Source organism: Lacerta agilis, chromosome 1 (assembly GCF_009819535.1).
Source record: "Lacerta agilis isolate rLacAgi1 chromosome 1, rLacAgi1.pri, whole genome shotgun sequence".
Classification (NCBI taxonomy): Eukaryota; Metazoa; Chordata; class Lepidosauria; order Squamata; family Lacertidae; genus Lacerta; species Lacerta agilis.
The window spans coordinates 115,347,119-115,369,464 of NC_046312.1; the positions used below are offsets into that span (position 1 = coordinate 115,347,119).

The 22,346-nt window shown below is 41.2% G+C and overlaps 1 protein-coding gene across 7 annotated transcripts; it reads right to left on the reverse strand.

Annotated features, from left to right (window-relative positions):
• Positions 1–518: 518 nt before the first annotated feature.
• On the reverse strand, positions 519–21,668 carry ERICH2 (glutamate rich 2). 7 transcript variants are annotated; one of them, XM_033168283.1, is made up of 13 exons: positions 21,516–21,668; positions 21,345–21,393; positions 17,243–17,276; positions 14,905–14,941; positions 12,531–12,564; positions 12,241–12,289; positions 11,072–11,108; positions 10,239–10,322; positions 8,871–8,953; positions 6,833–6,925; positions 3,449–3,639; positions 2,369–2,426; positions 519–1,117 (listed from the first exon to the last, which is right to left on the reverse strand). In XM_033168283.1, the coding sequence occupies exons 1-13, from the start codon at positions 21,521–21,523 to the stop codon at positions 1,035–1,037; spliced, it is 840 nt and encodes a 279-aa protein (XP_033024174.1). In that variant the 5' UTR covers positions 21,524–21,668; the 3' UTR covers positions 519–1,034. The 7 variants fall into 7 exon arrangements, with proteins under 7 accessions (XP_033024174.1, XP_033024182.1, XP_033024205.1 ...); XM_033168291.1 differs by lacking the exon at positions 21,345–21,393; XM_033168314.1 differs by lacking the exon at positions 17,243–17,276.
• Between the last annotated feature and the right edge of the window lie 678 nt (positions 21,669–22,346).

A 22,346-nucleotide genomic window follows, 5' to 3' on the forward strand; every position in this document is an offset into this window, starting at 1 on the left:
GTGGAAATTAGGGTGCACCTTAGATGTGATGGTGCATTAGATTCGATTGCAAGCTTGAAAAACACTGCTGACATAAGCAAATACTTTTTTGGTTTCAAGGTTTTGAAAACTGAGGTGCGCGTTAGATTTGATAGTGCAATAGATTGCATGAATACAGTACTTTCAACACCAATAAACCTCCGGTCCTGTATGCCAACACACTGTGCTAGTCATGTGCCAGGAAGAGGTGTGTTCAGCTAGCCCTGAAGCTTAGGCTACTAGTAGAATCAACGGAACGGAACGCTTTTTATGTTAGTCCCTGGAGCTTTTCACCTCACAAATTGCTCATCAGCGTCAAAACTTTCAGGAGTTGCCTATGGCCAGTAACAATAACAGCGTGATGGAAACAGGGGAGCACTGAAAGCAAGGTTAAGCATGAAAAAAAAAATATTTTGGGGGGAGGATTCGTCTAATTAATCCAGCTCTTTTAATATGTGCATTTTCAAAGAAAATATAAGAACACACTCGTTTATGGTATCTTCAAATTTCTAAGCATCTTTATCAGAATCTGCAGAACTTGCATCACTTTCAGTGTCGCTTTTATCTGTATTGCTATCCTCTTCACTGCTCTCTTCACCGGTTTCTTCATCTTCTTTAGCCACATGCTCACTTTCTAACATGGAAATATAAAAGATACAAAGGCAAAGTCACTCTTGCAACTCCTTTTTCAGGGAGTAATATGCACATTTCCAGGCTTGCATCATGGGCTCCCATCTTCCTTCCTCCCTTCTCATTTTGGGGACAGGCATCAGCCACAGTCCTTCTGCATGCTTCCCATGTTACTTGCTAGTGGTGCTGCTTTCCTTGAATCCAGGAAGTGTTTATATCTCAAGGGAAGAAGCAATGGACAGGGACCTCTTGGAATGTCTTCTTTCAATAGTGCCAAAAGGAGCACAGGGACTGATTTCTTGGCTGGATCTACACTGATCTGCAAAAACGCTTAAGAAAACATAATATAGTTCTCAATTGTATAGTAGTATTCAGTATTTACAGTTTTAGCACTTACCTAATACTAGTTTTTTCTGAATAAGTGGAAGAAACTGCAGGGCCTCAGGGTTTTCTGGTTCATATATCAGAACTGGAATTTGACAAGGAAGGAGGAGACATTATTGATATCTACAGGATAGCAATAATAGCTCGTCCTACTTCATAGAAGTGCAAACATATTTCTCATAAAAGTACCTCCGATTCAACAACAAACTCTGATCTGGAAGCACCCTAGAAATTACTTGCCAATATGTTTCATCAAGGCAAACCAGATGATAACATGAAATATACAAAAGCATTCCACTCTTTTCCAGAATCATGAATATGGCATGCAAAGTGGGGGTTAACTCTTTTCTGTCCTGTGCTACGGGAGAGGGCAAACAGTTTGCGGGTGGTAATTTTCATCAAGTCTGTGGTGAAGAGGAGGGGGGTTTAAAAACCACTTCCCCATGTGGCATGGTCATAATCTTCCTCAGAGCCCCTGTGCTGCTATTAACTTTTTTATATATATAAATGAGATTAATGTACCTCATGCTGTTATCTAGTTTGGCAAGTTACCATTCTGTTAATTTATACAGGAAGTGGTTGAAACAGGAAAACAGAAGGAACAAATTCTCCTCTGTGCCTTTCACTTTTCATTCATCATGCTTATTCAGTATTTAAGCTTCTGATAGTGAAACAAGTAGCACAAAGAGGCTGGGGCAGACTCTTCTTACTCAGAGGCCATGTCTACTGAGGCCTCATCCCCTCTGGGTCCAAACATTTTTGTTGTGCATGTTTATTTATTTTGAGTGTTTACTTTGACACTCCTCCCCACAAAAAAGAATTCCTGTGGATGCAGAAAGACAATCATATCTATGGAGAGAGTATCATAGCCACAGGTTCTTGATCTCTCTACTGCAAACCATTCCAGAAAGAATCCAGGAGATTGCAAGTCCTTGAGTGGTATTGCAGTTTCAGAACTTGCTTTTACATAAACACCAGTCCAAAATATATCAACAGAATAATGTACTGTCAGCTGGTGGGTTTAATGAGGCCTGGCATGGGTCCCAATTTGGCTCACGAGGCCATCTCTCTATACCACACTCACCTGCTCCTCATCCAACATCATGAGGCCGCAAGTGAACAATTATGCCTTAAAGTGTGCTCCTGGTTATTCCTTGCCAAGCGAGGCATCTGCCAGGGCTTATGAACAGCACTATGGAGTTCTAGACTGTGACTGTCAAAATGGGCTTCCAGTTGGAGAAGGTTCCCCACCCCTGTACTAAATGAAATGTCACAACTTAGGAAACAGATTTGGAGAAACAATGCAAGTCAGAAAAAAACTGTTTACAGAACTTACTCATCTGACAAAGCTTTTTTGCTAGGCTGTATTTCTGCTCCATTATTGCCTTCAGAAACTATAAAGAAAATTTAAAAGTATGCAGATTAATACAAATATGAGCTAATATGACTCAACCTACACTCAAGTCAACTCAAGGGTGTTGATCCTGAGATGCAAAGTCCAGTTTGAACAGCTTCAGCATGACAACTTTTTCACACTGAGGACACATGATGCACGGCACTTTGTCACGTAGATCCATTCCTCCACACATCGTATGTCACTACCAACTCATCTGCAGTGACCTAAAGCATCACAAAGCATCACAAGGACTGTGCATATTGCAGATGATCTACATCAGGGGTAGGCAACCTAAGGCCCAGGGGCTGGATGCGGCGCAATCACCTTCTAAATCCGGCCCGCACATGGTGCGGGAATCAGTGTATTTTTACATGAGTAGAATGTGTGCTTTTATTTAAAATGCATCTCTGGATTATTTGTGGGGCAAAGGAATTCGTTCATCCCCCCCCCCAAAAAATAGTCCGGCCCACCACATGATCTGAGGAACGGTGGACCGGCCCACGGCTGAAAAAGGTTGCTGACTTATCTGGAGTGGTAAGTACAGTCGTACCTCAGAAGTTGAACGGAATCCGTTCCAGAAGTCTGTTCGGCTTCCAAAACAATCGGAAACCAAGGAAGCTGCTGCAGCCAATCGGAAGCTGCGGAACCCACGTCAGACGTTCAGGTTCCAAAGAACATTCGCAAACCGGAAGACGCACTTCCGGGTTTGCGGTGTTCGGGACCAAAACGTTCGACTCGCAAGGCATTCGACTTCTGAGGTATGACTGTAGTTTCTTATTCCCTTTTATTTAACCCCCAAAACCCCACTTTAGATGTATTAACTGTAGTCATGCTTATTACGCTCTGTTAAGAATCAGTCTTGTATGCATCTAACCTCTTTTACAATTATCTAGATTTTAAATAATATTTTGATAAATGTTTATCACACAGAGAAGTATTCAAAACTTTACTCCTCCTGTAGGAAAAGCTAGTTTTGCCAGAACACCTGTTTGCTTAATTGGGGGGGGGGAGTATTTGTACCTCTCCCATTAACTGTAGCGGTGCAATTCTCCTTTCAACTTCAGAGTCACTTTGTTCATTATTTTCGTCCTCAGAACTCTCAGGTGGCTTCTTGTCGGCATTTTCTTTAGCCACACCTTCCCTTTGCTCCTCAGTACTGACCTCACCGTTGGGTAGCTTTTCAACAATTGTGGAATTTTTCATGTTTTCATCTACACACAAAAAATGTATTATAGATGAAGAGGCATTAATAAACATTTCTGTAAGCAAAATTGTGACCAATTAGGTTACCTTTTCCAAAAATTTCAGGGGCTAGCCAGGGAGCAGGAAAAAACCAGAGGGTCTTGCGACACCTTAGTGACTAATTCATTCTAGCATAAGTATTCATGGTTTAGCATCTCCTTTACGAGATGTTCGTCTTTAAGGAGCCATAAGGCTACTTTCTAAATGACTGCTATTTCGCTGTATCCTGTGTTAAATAATATTTCAACATAGATATGATTAGTAGAAAAAAGAGAGTGTGAACAGACAATGAAACCCCCAGGGTACGATCTTGTCAAATCCATGCATTTTTAGATTCCACTGATTTATCATATTTTTTATTTTGTCCCTTCTCTAAAGAGGCACCAACCCTAAGGGTTGTGCTACTTTATCTCCACAAGAACCCTACACTTCATGCTTGAATTCGAATCCATGCTTCTTCAGCTCAGTTGCAGCAGTCTACCTACTGTTCCACACCTGCTTTCAGTAGGACAACGACAATAATTAAGGAGTTGAAACAACTTCACTACGAGGAAAAACTAGTGTGTTTGGGGCTATTTGGCTTAGAAAACTACAACTGAGGAGAATATGATAGCAGTTTATAAATATATTCATTGTGTGGAAAGAGTATATAAAGAGATCTTTTTTCCTCCTCCGTCCCCCCCCCAACCGTATTTTGTCATTTATCAACATAAATGGCAGTAGATTCAGAACAGACAAAGAACTTTTATGCATAACACCATTTAAATTAAATCCAGGATGTGTACCCCATTAATCTTTTTTAGATGCCTAGTAGTGACATAATCCACACAATCTCTATACAACTGCCCTGAGATCTCTGGGTATAGGGCGGTATATAAATTCTAATAATAATAATAATTCTGAAGTGAGTGGAAACAGTCTCAGTAAATACTTCTGGAGACAGGTGCTTCTAATCTAGCGTTTATTTCAGAAGCATAAATAGATACACACCGGGAGAATGCCCTTCCATGGTGCTTTCTCTCCGGCCAGCGAAAGCGAAAGAACAATAATACAGACAGAGTAACACCCAAAGATGGGCAGAGCACCCAGTGTCAGAACGTACATCCGGTGGACTGTTAACCCTGTGATAACCAGAAACCTCCACAATAATAATACAACATCCCTCCTTTCCAGACAGCTCTGCCAAATCTGGACTGCTATCTGTTCCTCCAGTCTTGATCATGAAATTCACATACCAAGTATCTTTGGTTCCATTGCTTTGCTACACCCCTGCCAGCCTAGTCAGTCCTCAGATGACACTCCCAAATTTTAAAATCCACATGAGCCTGGCCTTTTATTTAGTAGGGTTAGATGAGCCATGACATCACATACAATTTATGACATGAGAGTTAGCTCACAAAGAAGTAATCGAAAGCAGCAAAAAGGGCTATATGCGTTGAGCAACTGCACCTTAAAAGTCAAAATTTCCTTAAAGGAAGGAGATACACACCACTTGCAACAGTTTACCTGTCAGATATTGATAATGATTATAAAAAAGAAATAAAGATGGTGGCCCAATTCATGTATCCCCATAAGTGGCAGACACCATCTTAGAGAAGGCAACCTGCTTTCTTTCTCACATACTCAAAAGAGAACGCTCCTTTTAAGATAAAGCTCTTTGTAACATGTACATATTAGGCTTCCCTTTGTTCATGTCTGTAATTAACAAAAAACAAACAAACAAACAAACAAAAAACCCCAGAACTATGAAAGTTAAGGTGAGCAATGCCTCTATGTTGCTTTATCTATCCGTGATGCTACAAGAACAGCTCCAATGCTGCTATGGGGAGACCAGAATCTCTTCCCCCTACCGTAATATTTGAAAAAAAAAAAAATCTTCCCTACAGACCATACTGAGGGCTGAGATCAGCAGAGGATGCCTTCTTGGGAGTTCCTCAGCCCCCAGGGGCTTGTGGGGAGGGTGACAGCCCAGGAGAGGGCATTGTCTGTGGTGGCCCCTAAGTTGTGGAACTCCCTCCCCAAAGAGGTGCATCTGACACCTTCACTGAACAGCTTCTGGCAAATGCTGAAGATCCATCTCTTTATCCTGAATTTTGACCCCTGAGGTGTATATTTTTAGGACCCACCTTATTTTTGTGATTGTAAGTTGTTTAAACTGCTTTTAATATTGGGTTTTTAATGTTGTAACCCACCATGGAACTTTAAGGTGAAGAGTGGGTCATTAATAAAAACATACTTGTTTAGACAAGCCTACCCAGATGCTTGGAAAGTAAATTTAATCTACTTTAGTATTTTAACTTTTGTATGTTTTGAAGTGTGGTTGTGGATTTTTCTTTATTTTGCTGTTTCAACACCTTTTGTAAACCGCTTGAATTTTTTTATGGTCCAGCAGTGTATAAATTTTATGAAAAACGTACAAACAACAACATAACTGTCAGGGAACTGTCCCTGATCCAGCACAGAGTAGTGCAAGGCCTTTCTGAGTATAGAGAGCCCCCGAAACCCCTCTTCAGCAATTCATCTTCATCCAGCGGGAGCAGCAGTGAAACCTTGAGTGGGGAGGAGGGGGAAGTCCAGGGAAGTGCGGACCAGGGCTCTGGGACAGTCCGAGAGACCCGGCACCCCCAGGGAGCAGAGGGTGTCACGCCCCTTCCATCTCCCCACTTGCGCAGAGGAGCCAGGTGCAGGGATGGAAGGAGGGGGTTCCGCATCCCGTGCCTCTTATGCTGGGGCAAGAACCGGAAGGGGGCATTCCCGGATTCTGAGGAAGGATGAGACGGACGTGATTTTGATGCTTTGCACTGTATATAGCTTGCACAATAAAAGCTTTGAAAGAAGCAGCGGACCTCAACTGGTTACTCATGAGTAACTACTGAGAACCTTACTATAACATTCTACATTTTGGGCTAAAGCATACTTTAGTAAGGAGATCAGCACCAATAAAGACAAAGTTAAAAGTATTCCTCAGTAGTAGTACCTTTCATTGAAGCTTACACTATATCCATGAGGTTCAAATTAAGATGAAACACACAAATTAATGGCATCTCTCGATCAGTCAAGAAAATACCTTTTTGATATTATGCTCAACTAAATCTAGACATAATTTATAGTCAAGGAAGCTGAAAGAGATTAACAAAAGAAATATATTTTGTTTGAACCAACCATTGACTTCCAATTCTGTCTTCACCTCAGTTATCTTAGTTTCATGATTCAGCTTCTGTAAATCAGTTTCTAATTGTTGATCATTATGAATTTCTGGGAGAAGAGAAAGCAGAAGCAAGTGATAAAATGCACCGCAAATCAACAGCAACAATGTTTCCCCCCTCAAATTTATGTCTTTAGGGTAGAGAAATCCATACTATTTCATATATCATGTTTGATAGTCTAATGAAGCTAGCATATAGTAACAGAAATGTAATTTTTTGCCTGCCAAGAAAAAAGTGCACATGATGTCAGCTCATACTGAATTCAACTCAGAAACCACAATGTACATACAATCCTCATCTTCTTTCATTTCAGAGAGAGAAGCACTTGTTGAACTGCATGCTACAATCTATACACAATTAGCCAATTATAGTCTGTAAAAAATATAATCTATAAAAATATAGAATAATTCATACTAGATATTGTAATATGGGTGCCTCAAAGCAAATTAATAATTGAATACTTAGCAGGTATCAAAACTAACTCGTATGAAGTAAGGTAAGGTAAAGGTAAAGGACCCCAGGATGGTTAAGTCCAGTCAAAGGTGACTTTTCAGGCCGAGAGAGCTGGCGTTTGTTCACAGACAGCTTTCTGGGTAATGTGGCCAGCAGGACTAAACCGCTTCTGGCACAATGGAACACCATAACGGAAGCCAGAGCACACAGAAATGTCATTTACCTTCCCGCCACAGCGGTACCCATTTATCTACTGGTGCGCTTTCAAACTGCTAGGTTGGCAGGAGCTGGGACAGAGCAACGGGAGTGTGAATCCCCGTTGCCGGGATTCGATCCGCTGACCTTCTGATCGGCAAACCCAAGAGGCTCTGTGGTTTAGACCACAGTGCCACCCACATCCTACTCCTGCTCTGATGTGTACAGAGCTTCAGTAAAGTCCAGGGTACATAGAATAGTGCTTTCACACTCTCTGCAGAGATTATTAGGACACCGACACACTAAAAAATGCTTCATGGGAGCATCACTGCCACTGGGATATGGCCTATCAATGCAGGTAGAGAGAACACAAAATAAATGGAACTACAAAATAAATGATGACAAAGAAAAGACGGTGAGGATTCCCTCTTGATACGGAAAGCATACAGAATGCTTGTTGCTCACGTAGATACCACTTTATCAAGATGAATCATGTTCAGCAAAGGTACTTTCAAGTGTGAAGAGGTCATAGCTCAGTGATAAAGTACATGCTCTGCATGCTGAAAATCCCAGGCTTGATACGAAGCAAATCCAGGAAAGGTGGGAAAGATTCCTGACAAACCCTGGGAAGCAGCTACTAATCACTGGCTTAGATGAACCAATGGTTTGACCTGGGGCCCTTCTAGATATCTTTTCTATGGTGCACTCATTATGATTAGTGCTCATGGTGGTTTTAGGGCAATTATACACAATTTATCTTTTAATATTGTTTGCACCTGCAAAGGCTACAGGGTGGCATGGTGCTTTTGTTTCTAATCCGTGCACCTCCCGTAACTTCCCGCTGAAACCCTGCAACTTTACGTAACACAATTTTTCCTGGGTTGCTGTTTTCCGTCCCACTTTAGCTGCATTACAGTGCAAGACTGCCCTTCCAGATGGTAGTAATGTGATGACATTAGGGAGGCATCACAGAACAACTAATAAGGCAGAGTGATTTATGGACAGCCCAGTATAGCTCTACCACTGATGCATTATTGTTGCATTGCTGAAGAATACCATGGCTGATGACACTGAAAGCCACTGAGAGGTCCAGGAGAATTTACAAGGACACATTTCCTTTGTCTCTCTTCTGGCAGAAGTCATCATGACCATAGCAGTTTCTATGGCAAAACTGAGCCTAATCCCCAACTGAAATGGATCTAGAAGTTTTCTCAAACAGTGCTTGGATCTGGTCTGCACATGGCTGAGGGATAATTTGAACTCTACTCTCCTAGTCTGCAGTCTAGTAACACAGAACTGCATAGGTTCTATATATATATATATAACATATGCAACATAAATCTCACCTGTCTCTTCTTCTATGCGGTCAGGCAATCTTACACTCATCTTTGGATTTTTATTTCTTGCAATTCTTTTTAAAGTATTCCCCCTAAATATTGCAAGTGTTATCCAAGGGAAGACAAACAAAAAACAAAAAAACCACACATTTTTGAGAATACAGAGATAATACGCTTTCAGGTATATGCCAGGTTCAACACAGCTGGAGTGGTATCCAGTAAAAATAGTTATCTGAAAACAAAATTAGACTTGATGTTAAAAGCATCATTTGCATTTAATATGCATGTTTTTAAAATGCAAATAATAGCTATTAGGAGGGCTGATAATTACTGGAATCACAGGAAGTAGGGGAGGGACTTCCCTCCTATTGCAATCTTGAGATTAAAAAACCACCCTTCTGAAGCTATTTGCATTTCCTCTAATGCAAATAGCAGCTTCAGATGGATGCTTTTTGAAATACCGGTAAATAGGGACTACAGTGGTGAGGCAACGGTTATACTCCTTCTCCTTGCCTGCAGTGGTCTCTTATAACTATCAACTCCTGCAGCAGTAATTTGCATTTTTAAAAGTGTGCACTTTAGATACAAAAATGAATTTAACATCGTATCTAATTTGGTACTGAGCTGCCTGATTCTTGTGCCAGTGCAAGCATGCAAATGATTCCATGTGCAGAGAACAAGCTCAAGTTACATGGAGTTCCACAAATGCTAGAGACCGCCTCATTCTCTTCTATGCTGAAACATTCCTGAACGATTCAGAAAAGAAATTGAGACAGTCTGATGGCAAGCAAACCTTTACAGCACCACCCAGCCATATGGAGCTCCTGGATAAGTGGCATAACCTCTTTGTTATGACTTTTCAACTTAGCCTGCCTTCCCAATATTCTCTTTCAACTTTATCTTTTGCTCATCTGCTGCCAATTAATCTTGAGTGACAAGAACAAATTTCATATTTCCCAGTGGCTGACTGAAGGCTGCTGCACATGTTACATTTGCCATGGAGAGACCTCCAAAAATTTTGTGATAAAGAGATTCCTGCCTAAAACATTTGGAAGCACATCCCATGCAGAATACCACCATCAATGTATGTCACTGATAGCTACAGACGATCAAGGTGTAGAGGCCCCGAACATGGTAACTGAGTTCTGTGCTTCTAAATGTCACAGCTGGAGTAGGAATAATTCACCGTGTGTGTGTGTGTTTTGGCAGCACCCCATGATGAGCAAAATACACAGACCAAGCCACACTTTCTTCCACACATGCCTCAAGAACTTGTTGGGATCTACAACAGGACAGTGGTTACTTGTTTGAAAAAGCTTGTCAGCAATTTATTCTCATAATGAAATTAATTAAGAACGCAAATGAAGCGAGACTTACTTTTCTACGGATTTAGCTGCACGTAACAAGATCTGCTTTGATGGAGTGTAAGGTCTGCTTATAGATTCAATTCCACATCCCATGCTGCCTTGGTTTAAAAAATAATAATAAAGGAAGGAAGGAAAGGAGGAAAAGAACCATCACAAAAAAAGTTTTGACATCAACTGCAGAATAATAATTCCACTAAAATGCAGATTCTAACCAACTGCTGCAGCCTTTTATTTATTTATTCTTTTCTTGTATTCAAGTACATTTTGAGAAGCCAAGATCAAGGGCTGATTTTGAATTAGTAGCGAGTCAAATAAGAGTATGTGCATAAAATAAATGATTCAAGCTGGGGAGCAATCAATACAATTTCTAAAAACTTATTTTAAAACATGCAGCACTATAGAGCAAGGATATATTATACAGAACCTCAGCTTATTTAACAGTGAAACTCAAACTGAAAGAATTTGATTCAGCTAGCCAACAATAATCAGTACTGGACTGCAACATCTCGAATACCCTGTTAATATTTGATATTTGGGTCACAATCAGAAGTATACTTATTTGGAAAGAAAACCAAACTTAAGTAAGGGTAATGATAGTACTTTTCTATTGATATATACATCCATGTTGACAATCAAAAGGTTAAAGTAGAAATATATGTGTTTCTAGTTCTTTAAATATCAGAGAGGTTGCAATCCCATGTATACTTACTTTGAAGTAAGCCCCACTGATGTAAGTGAGTAAACATGCAAAGGATTGTGTAATCTATGACAAATAATTGCACTATCTTTCTCTGACTGGTTAAGAAGGCAGATCATATACAAGCTGCACAATAAAGATCTTACCGTGGAATTGTTTGAACTGGTTCAAGGACTACTTCTTCTAAAAACAAAATAAATTGAAATATTTGGTCAACTGATACACATTCAGATTATCCCCTCCCCCCAAAAATAGACAGAATAATTTTTAATTTTAACTAAGCAATAAATAAATAAATTGTTAATTAATATATTAGTTTATCAAGTTTTTCTTAACATTAATTAACAATTTACAACATCTCTTTGAGCCAGTGGTTTTGTTCTAGCCTGTTCCCCCCACTGCAAGGCAAATTTTCCACACAAAAAATCACATGGAAAACCCTTGATTCTTGCTCATTAGCCCAATTCTGATTAAAAGACTATTGGCTAAGGGCTTCCAATCACAGCTGGGGCTGACCAACACACAACAGTTGGAATGAATAGGTTAGACTTCATATTTATTTGGGGCAAAGGAATAAGGGCCAAATTAGATGTGATCTTAATTGATTGAATATAATTAGTGTGCAGGCATTTAAAAAATGTAAAAAAGCAGCAGCAGGCCCCATGAACAGAATTGGGATGCTAAGCAGCATAGGTGACTATGTAAGGAGGGAGGCATTTTAGAGGGAAGGGGCTTTTTTGGTGGGGGGAGGAGCATAGCTCTTTCTCCCCACCTTCCTGATTCTATCGCAGCCCCACATGGTTATTTACTTACAAAATGTATGTGATAACAGTGTTCACACGACTAACATAATATTTAGTTGTGTATACAGATCAGGCTACAGAAGTGGCACACAGGTCAGGAAGCAACAGGTGTTCCAACCACCATTGCTCATCTGTGACCCAGTTTCTGTGCTGGCTTTCTCTGGCTCTGATGCCCACGGACCTTAAAAAGTGCTGCAAACTGGAGCAGGAGGGCAGAGAGAAGAAAGCAAGGGTTCTATTCTAGAGCAAAGCCATGTAGCAGAAAGAGAAGCAGCCACAAACTCTGGAGCCAACTGCAGTTTCGCAGGTTAAGATTCACCTTCTCTTGCGTGGGCAGGGCGGTCCCTCCCCTTACCTGGCCAATTCCCTGGCAACGGGGAGTAGTCATTTCTAAACTACTAGCACCTTTGTACCTGCATCCAGAATTCTAAAAAAACAACAACCCCAAAGCAGTGCAGTTTGAAAGCAGTGGTTAAAAATCAGTGCAATTTTCAAAAGCTCAGCAGATTTACCTTTTGGACCAAACACATGCAACCTTCCATTTTGTCTATTCTTCTGTTCCTGCAATAAAGACAAAAGTAACCACAAGACCTGCCATGTGGTTTTGCCTAAAATTCTTCACTGTGATATCTCTGACTACTGAGAATTCCCTTAAGTTGCAATAAAACACTGAAACACAGATATGACTCTTGATCAGTACAATTAACTGATTAAAACCAAAACATCAAGAAACCATTGAATACCAATATATCAATTCCTTTTAAGGATAAACATATATCAAATTTGAAATAAAAACTTTTACCTTCATTACATCAGTCCTTCCTAAGCCACTATGCCTATATAAGACAATAAACGAGTTGCATATATAAGGAACAGATTATTCAAGATGATATAATGCTTAAAAACCAGCTTGCATCCTAGCCTACTTCTCATATTTGACATAATAGAGTATAAGAATTCATCACAACCAAAGCACTGTAGACTAGTCCAGTAAGCTTTGTTACACTGCAGAACACCATGCTACCTTATTTGTTTTCTGCTTCTTCTTCTTCTTTTTTTAGTATTTCTGACCATGGGATCACAACCAGCAGTTCATTACACTTTTTGAAATCATATTTCTTAAAGTTCAGAATATGTATCCACTACACTCAGCTTTCCTTTTCCTATATATAGTGAGTCCCAAGAGGACGCAATCTCTTCCTCCCGTGGTTCCCCTTTATTTCCACCTCTGCCTAAATGAACTCCTAGGGCATGTATCACCCATAAAATGGCCTTACTTGATGCCCTAAGTATTCAGGCAGGATGATAATGGGAAAAGGCAGTCTCTTGGGTAAACACGCCCAAGGCTGTTAAGGGCTTTATACACCAATAGTAAAACCTTAAACTTGGCCAGTAGCTAACTAGTGCAAATCCCTAAACAGCCATGTTAAATGCTGGAGGTAAGTTGCTCTGAATAGCAGCTTCGTCACAGCATTCTGCACCAGCCTGTAGCTTGTGGACCAGCTTTATGGGTCTACACAGAGCATGATGCAACAATCCAACCCTGAGGTTATCATTGCATGGACCTCTGTGGCCAAGCTATCCCTGTCCAAGGACGGTTATGATTGGCACATCAGCTAAAGCTGCTCTGAGCCTATAAGGCTGCTTGGGTCTCTAGTGACAAATATGGATCCTGGATCACCCATAAGCTACGGTACATATGTGGTTCTTCAGGAAGGAGTGCAACCCTGTTCAGAACAGGCAACTGACCTTCACAGCTTTTCTTTAAAAATAGTTTGTACACGTGCTACAGTATTTTCATGTTAACATGCACTCCGCTCTTTCAGCTGTAGTCATAAGAATACTTCCACGTACGCAAGTTCCATTCAATCAGTTGTATTTAGGCTGTGCACACGACCATCTCCACTGCTCTGCCACACTAGGTTTTGAATCCATGCACACATGGAATTAGCAACCATCTAGAGCTATCCTGTAGTTTCTTGTAAAAATACCGCACTTTCATGCGATTCATTGCAAGCCAGCTTCATTCCAATTTGAGAATAGTAGCAATACTGAATGTGTAGTGAAACCCAGGTGTGTACATTTGAGGCTGTGAGTTGGGGCTGGTTCTACATGTCTGATGTCAGTATGGGTAGGGGGAGTTAGAGAAGTCTCTTCCTCTGACAAATCCTCTTTACCCGAACTGTTCCCTATTTTATTTTAAGAGTTTTGTTTTATCTCTCCCTGTGTGTAAAACATACCTACTCATTAAAAATAGATACCCACTTCAATAGTATTTTAGCACTACCTTTGTAGTAAAGACTGCAATGAGTTTTCTGGCACTTTAGATTATTAGCATGATCCTAACCATGCCTGCTCAGACTTACTGAATTCAGTTGGGCGTACTCTCAGGTAGGAGGTGTTAGGTTTGCCACCTTAAGATGTACTCCTACCCCTGCTTGGAAGTAAGCCTCATTGAACTAAATGAGGAGTACTTTTGAGTGGTTGTGTATAAGACTCCACCATCAGGCTGATTTCTTAAGCTTCCACACTTAACTTGGAAGTAGGCTGCATGAGGATCATTTGTAGGGGGACAGGGTTGAAGGCAGGAAAGCTTCATGATTAGGAGTTGAGGATAGGTGGAGGGGTGGAAAAGTCAATCAGGTGAAGACACCCCTCTCCCATCTCTGCCCACTGGTGTGGATGGACAGGGGGTGATGTGGAAACAAATCAAAGAGTAGTGGTGCTCACAATGATGTGTAAATTTGAACTGAACTGAAATATAGTGCACACACAAACACAAAACCCACAACTTCATTTAAGCTGGCAATGTGTACAGGGCCTTATTTTCAACTTGTAGAGATGGTCAGGAGGAGAGAGCTGCTAGTGTCTTATAAAAGAATGCAGGGAAAGAAGAGACCAAAATATCCTAGGACAGGCTTCCTCAAACTCGGCCCTCCAGGTGCTTTGAGACTACAATTCCCGCTATCCCTGACCACTGGTCCTGCTAGCTAGGGATCATGGGAGTTGTAGGCCAAAAACATCTGGAGGGCCGAGTTTGAGGAAGCCTGTCCTAGGATATGCCTTGAAGGCACATAAGGCCACCACCTTGCTGAAACTGGGAAGGTTGGGGTCTGATCACACATTCTCAGAGGGATAAACTGAACAATGGCAAGAACCCATCTTCCTTTCCTTACCTTGGCAAAGGCAAACGTGTTTCTAGGACAAATCCATCTAAAACAAAAAGTTTGAGTGTATTTTGCATGATATCCTTAAACCACATCTGCATGTTTTCAATGTATAAATTCAGCATGACAGAGCATAACATTAAATTGATAAACGTTTGAGATGCATTTAATTTTTAAAAAAAATCTTAGGAAACATATTGTTTCCCTCCCCTACAAGTTTTTATCAAAATGCTCTCCCCATACTCTCATGCTCCAGGTCATGGATCTCCTCACAGGTGCACACATCCTTTACATTCAAGGCTACTCTTCTTCCCTTCCTGTTTACTTCCAGTGTTTTTCTTTCTCTTCCTGGGCTATGACCTTCAACAGGAAGGCATGATGAAATAACCACTTGTGCCACAGAATCCTTTCAGCTTCCCACCGAGAGTCTCATAGTCCCTTGCAACACACTGAAGACTGTGTCTGTCAGTATCATTTTGTATCCACATGGATCAAAAGAAAGGGGTAATGGTCAGTGGGCTTGATGAGAGTTGGCAGCCTCTCTGTCACATGCTGAATCTTTGCACCTAGAACAGGGATGTCCAACCGGTCGACCGCAATCGACAGGTCGATAGCAGTCGATCACGGGCTCATATTCCTCTGCGGGGGGAAGGAGCATCCAGCCCCACTCCCTCGCTCTGTCCTTCATTTGCGCACAAGAACGGAAGGAGTTACTGCTGCCGTAATTACTACTTGTTTAGCGATTTATGCCCCCCCCCAAAAGCCCAACAACTTTAGCTTGACGTCCCTGACCTAGAAGAAAGCACACCTCCTGGGACATCCTATCAGGTCCACACATCGCTATCTCTGTCCCCCTCAGTAGAAAGTCACCAACCACCACCACACCTCTCTTCCTCCTTTGGGAAGTGGCAGAAATCCTTCTTTCCACTGCACCTTCTGCAGTCACCTCTGTGCTCTCTGAGGCCTATGACTGATGTCCCTGTTTCTCTGACCCAGAATCAATGTCCAAGGGTAGGAACTGGAATTAACTGTGAAGCTCCAAAGGCACAGTATGGTTCCTGATAGCCCTGTTTCTGTGTTTTATGTTCTTCCAATAGTTTGCCTCCTGATTAGGGTTGGGGGATATGCACAATTAAGCCACATTTTTTTTTTACCTCCACTTCTCCTCTAAACTTCGCCATCCTTGGTACAGCCTGACTAATATATCCATGCCTATCATAGTAGTATAAATCTTTTATTTGTTACAATTTGTGCCATGAGACTAACAGTACCCCGTGGCTAAAAACTAATTTGGGAAACTATGCATATAAACCCTGCCTACATTACATTTCAATATATGGAAGTGACTTGGATGCAGGGGAATTTCTGTGATTTAAAACACAACACAGGATGTGTGGCTCTTGTTTAAGAGGAGGACGATGAAACATTTGCTGTGCACATGTTTTCACTGAGTAGCACAACTCTCCACAGAACGGAATAGCAATTTCACAATTCACAGGTGAAAATGGGCACATTCATGCCAATAACTTCTATTACAATGCAATCCTCTACGTGTGTACTCAAAAGTAAGGCCCATTGAGTTAGGTAAATGAGGTTTGTTTCCAAGGCAGTGGCTATCCAGTTGCAGCCTGCTATAGTTTTATGCACACTTCTGTAGGTAAGCACCATTTAACTAAAGCTGTGTACTCAATCCCATTTGCTCTGCATGCACAGCACTCCCATCACTAGTTTGGAGAGTGGTGTGCACATGGTGTTATCCACATATCTATCCTGTCATTTCTTATGAAATACTGCATTTTGATGCATTCCCCCCTCCAACCCAGCTTTGATCTGAATTGAGAAAAATAATGACACAGCTGCTTTTTAAGCTGGTAATGTGTACACAGCCTTAATGGGACTTGCTTCCAAGTGGACAAGTATAGGGTTGCACTCTTAGCTGTGTAATATTGATAAAACCATTAAGAACAACAACAAGAGCAAAACCTATGAAGAATTCTTATGACTTTTTTTTAAAGGAAAAAAGGCTTAAAAGGAAGAGGGTAGGGTTTGTTTGTTTTTTAGAATACAGTGTTACCTCGGGTTAACTTAATTCGTTCTGGAGGTCCGTTCTTAACCTGAAACTGATCTTAACCTGAAGCACCACTTTAGCTAATGGGGCCTCCCGCTGCTGCCGTCGCCCGATTTCTGTTCTCATCCTGAAGCAAAGTTCTTAACCCGAGGTACTATTTCTGGGTTAGCGGAGTATGTAACCTGAAGCGTCTGTAACCTGAAGCATTTGTAACCCAAGGTACCACTGTATAAGGAGCTATAAGAAAGTACTTTCAAATGCATTGTTTAATGCAAATACCTTCAGGAGTAATCACTTCCATCATTCCAGAAACCTAAAAAGATGTAGAGGAAAGATTCCAAATGACATTTTTAAGAAGCTTACGAGGAGCAAATAAGATGAATACATTATATACAATGCAGTATGGCCTGCAAAAGAGGCCCCAGCAAGTTTCCAAACACTGTTTCTTAGTTGACTTTTTACTGAAACTAAGTAGGGAGCATTCACAAAAGGGAGAAATATATAAAAAGACACACCAAAAGTACACTAGTGGCCAAAATTGTGGAAACCTTTTGGGGAAAAAAAAGTGTATTTCTGAGGTTTAATGGCTCATAACACCTGATTAGCTCTCTAAACACTCATGCTCTTTGGCTACATTCAAATGAAGGAAAGCTACTGTATAGCAACCTAAGCAAGTTGTGCTTCATTTTTCTGGTTATTTGGCTGTAACTTTTGATAGAATACAGATAACTGAACAAACATTGTTGCATTGCATTCTTCACTAAATTATCTTTCTATTGATATATCATTTTACGGTATTGCTAAAAAAAGGGGGGGGGGGTTGTTATGAGCCATCAAACCTCAGAAATACACTTTTCCCAAAAGGTTTCCACAATTTTGGCCACTAGTGTAGTGATGAATGCCTTTCTCTGCAAATTGTGAGTTCTTCAGATATAAAAAAGACCTGACTCCTAATCTCCTCCCCACCCCCAGCCACATGGTTGTTAACGACACCTTGCATCTGAAACACTATTATATTTTTGTTTCTAAATGTGAATTGGGGAGTGTTGGAAATTTGGGTGCAACTCAACATGCAGAAGAGGGATTTGGCATGGTTTAACACAGAAAGGGTTAGGGACCTCCAGATTTACCAAGCTCCCTCCATCTCTTTTGATGTTACATTTAGACTGATATTCTCAGGTTGTGCTGTTTTACAACTTCCTGTTACTTTCACTTCTCTCTTAGACCTCAAAATGAGACATCATGCTGGAACCATCCTCCAAGGGAACAAAGGAGCCAGCACAGCTGCCTTGTTCTACTACAGACTAATTAGACTAGTATTAGGAACTATTCTATCTAAGTACGTATTTCATACGATAAAGTACCAGTACTTTTTATTTTTCTTACTACAAGCATCACTGTGTGTGATTGCAACTGGTAAAGTCTGCTAGACTCACTCCCTTAACGCTGCCTTACTCAGCATACTAAAAGAGTTTCAACAGATAGTTGGAACCAAATAATTTCAGTATAGAATATATACCAATTTTTAAGATAAGGTTACAATCAACGGAATTTGTGAAAAAATGTAATTGATGCTAAAGTGCTGACATTACACTTACTCTATACAGATAAAACTACGGTATATCTCACTTTACTGGTTGAACAGAAAAAGACATAAGAATATGGAATACATGTCATCCTAATGACATGTCAAATGATTTCAGTTAAAATCCTTGGTTTTATCTTTGACTTCCTTCCTTCCTTGACACACACACACCTATTTAGGCCATCACAATACCAGGTCGATTCTCTCTTTACAGCATTACAAAAACATAGTCCTTTCTATCTGCCTCCTCGACAGAACACTGAGTTACATCAAGCTGGCAATTTTTTTTTTTTTTTTTGCCTTGACTACTACAGTTTTCTCCTCTTTGGTCTTTCATTATCTCACTTTGGCCCTCTACTTCTACTAATCGCTCTCCTTTCAAAACCATTCACTTTTGTTCATCAGACCATGGAAAGTCTTTCCTGAAATTCCTACATTGGCTGCCTTGCATGCTCCAGGATTTGCACAAGTTTCTTATCCTTACCTTCAAATCCCTAAATTTCAACAGCTTTATCATTTTTAAGAGAGAGAAAACATCATAACCAGAAATGGCCTACTTGTTCAGCATTGTAGGCTGCCATGGAAACACAAGTGACAGACAGTAGTTAATTTCCATATTTAATTTCCATATAATTAACATAGCTAGCGTAAAATGTGGGTGAACATAGCAGCAACTAGGCTGTAATGTAGGTTGCACTTCTTCAATAATGCAATTTGTGCCATTTCTAGTGTGAAAGCATTTGCTTAAGCAAAGAAAAGGTATGATTGATCACATATATCCCAACATATTTTTTGTGTGTATCTGTTATATAACAGACATATTAGAAATCTCAAACAACAATAATGCTTAATATTCTATTTAAAAACATAGGGAAATAATTCCTCACAACTTTTAAAGGGTAAAACTTATGTGTGATAAGGTAAAATGTTTACAACTAAAACAATGGAAGACAAAAACAAGAAACGATTACTTTTGATGTATGGCTACACTGATATATCTGCTTTGCGAATGTATATTATGCAGCGCTCATCTAAGCACCTCAATTAAGGCATAGCATGTAACTGCAGAGGCATAATTTTTGTAGTAACAGCCGAAACAGCTTTTGTGAATGCTACCGCTCTGGGGAATATATTCAGGGAAAGATAATTCTAGGATCAACTTAGTGTCACAATGCTCTGCATGGGTCAGGATGTTCTTCGGGAAGTCAGACTACACTTTGCATTCAAATTAGAAGTAACCTCATTAATAGTTGCCAAATGACCTTCCCGAGCTCTATTGTCACATCAACAGGTAAGCCATAAGATCAGAACTCTTGGCTGTAAGTCTTCCTCTCTCAGTACAGAGTGTTCAGATTTAAATTTGTGTAATATATATTACGGTGCCCATCACATGTGCAACAGCTGTTATTTCTACAGGACACTAGAGCCTCTGCTAATCATCATATACATAATCTGAAATCCATTTAAGTTGGCAAACTGAATTCAGCAAGCCTGGCTTGATTTCAAATGGGAACAAGCCAACTTAACTGCTTTGTAGATCATAACCAACATTTGATTAATGACTCATGCTGCCCCACAGCCAACATTTGAATAGGGTGGGGGAGAATGCAAAACAGGCACCACTAAGGGTATTCTGCTATGGAATAGTATACAAGTCTAGTAAATCAATAAATGTGTATATGCTTAATATCACCACAAACATATCACTTCCTTTTGACTGCAGAAGGTTTGGCCATTATCCCTAGGTCCTGGATTCCAAATCCATAACCACTAACAGAATTTCCATGCGACCACCCTCAGCATACACAACTAATTAAGTCTGTTTTTCAATCTAAAATATTAAAATGAATGAGATTGCGAAGAGATTATTTCCCATTACCACCCTCAACTGTCAAATAAATTGATTTTATTAGCAATTTTGTAGAAAACTAAGTGAATGTGTTAGTGGTACCAAGCCTTCACTGGAGCTAGAGCTGCAGCTGCCCACACCCAGGTGTGCCTATTCTGGAACAACAACAACAACAACAACAACATCAACAACCATCTATGTATATGCCACCCATTTGACTGGGTTGCAGCAGCCACACAACAAAAAAATAGTAAAAACACAATACAACAATACACACTAAAAGCTTCCCTGGACAGGGAGTTTATACACCAGATCCACTAGACCAGCCTTTCTCAACCTTGTGTCCCCAGGCGTTGTTGGACCGCCGCTCCCACCAGCCCTGCCTGCTGACCTGCCTGGCTATGGATGATGGGATTTGTAGTCCAACAACATCAAGGGGCCCAACGTTGAGAAAGGCTGCACTAGGCAACACAACGTTTCTTTTGTTCATTGCTTGCAGGGCTGCTGTGTTTCTAATAGGGAGAACGTGAACAGGCGGCAGGAAGAACTCCTCAGCATGGCGGTGCTGCCAACAGAGAGGAGGGCGGCACTTGCTGAATTTATTCTGCTTGTTGCTACAATAATTTAAAAACGGCATTTTCCTTGGTGGTGGTGGTGCAGCAGCCGCCATTTCTCCTGCTGAATTGCATTGTTGTTGTTGTTGTTGTCGAGAAGTTGTTGTTGTCGTTGTCAAGAAGTTGTTGTTGTTGTTACAATAATTAAAAACACGGCATTTTCCTTGGCGGTGGTGGTGCAGCAGCCAGCTTTCCCACTGAATTGCACTGTCGTCGTTGTCAATTATTATTATTACTATTACTGTTATTGTTATTATTGCAGCTTTTGTTAAGGGCTACAGGTTAAAAAGGAAGGACAACTTTAAATACGTGGGGTGGGGTGGGGTCTCCTACCTTGGGGGCTGTCGGCCTGGGTATCCCCTGGCCCAAGACAATATTAAACCTAGATAGGGGGCGGAGGGAAGAAGGAGGAGAGGGTTAGAGCTGCGCTGCGCCATATCCTCGAAACCCCCTCGACGCAAACAAACAAACAAACAAAAAAAAGCAATGCTGGTGCTCGGCTACCTGTTCATGGCGCGGCCGAGCTACCTGTGCTCATTCAACTGACTGGGGCAACGCAAAGGACGCTCCACTTCCAGCGCCGACGGAGCGCCCACAGGCCGCAGGCAGGCCGCGACGTCACCATAGCAACGAGCAGCAAGCGCCGCTTTGTCAAGCCTCCGGACCTCCTGGAAAAGGAGGCCGGGCGGGAACGGAGGGGCGGGGCGAAATGGTTCCCACCTGCGAGGAGAAGCAGCCCGCCGCAGTCGCGCCTTGACAAGCAGCAGCAAGAAGAGCCAACAGAGAGGTGGTTTCGCAGCACGAGACTAAGACGACGGAGAGACAACCCCCCCCCCCCCGATTGTGAAGGCCGCAAACTCTCATTGCTTACATGTCCCCGTTTTTCGGCGAGCTGTGTGGGCATACACATATAAAACTCGTGCATACTGGATTAAACTGCATAGTAAACTGCCCGAGACGTTTTGCTGCACATGGTGCTCGCCCGCCTGAGTGCCTGGGACTTGAGGCAGATCGTCTCCTAGGCGCCTCTTTTCCTCCCCAGCAGTAAAAACGCAACAGAAATAAGTTTAATTATAAAGCAACCATGTCCTGCCTTTTCACGACACCCAGAATCTGCTGACTGAGGCGATTGCCTCCTGACTGACTGCAGGGGTGGTCTGGTTTTTTTTTTATTGTAGCCACTTAACTCACAGTAAGGGCTATGAGCAGTGCTTTTTTTTCTTTAAAAAATGTTTAGGGGTGTACTCTCATTTTGACTTAGGAAAATCACCATTTTATAGTTCAAGTCGGGAAAAATAAATACAGTAAATGGACAAAGGCACAAAGATTTACAAA

Excerpts from the sequence above, each read along its gene's own strand:
- ERICH2 (XM_033168283.1), bottom strand. Across the intron at positions 14,942-17,242 it reads GGAAGTGATTACTCCTGAAG|ATGGATTTGTCCTAGAAACA; the intron begins GTATTTGCATTA and ends TTTTTGTTTTAG. Across the intron at positions 12,290-12,530 it reads GAAGGACTGATGTAATGAAG|GAACAGAAGAATAGACAAAA; the intron begins GTAAAAGTTTTT and ends TCTTTATTGCAG.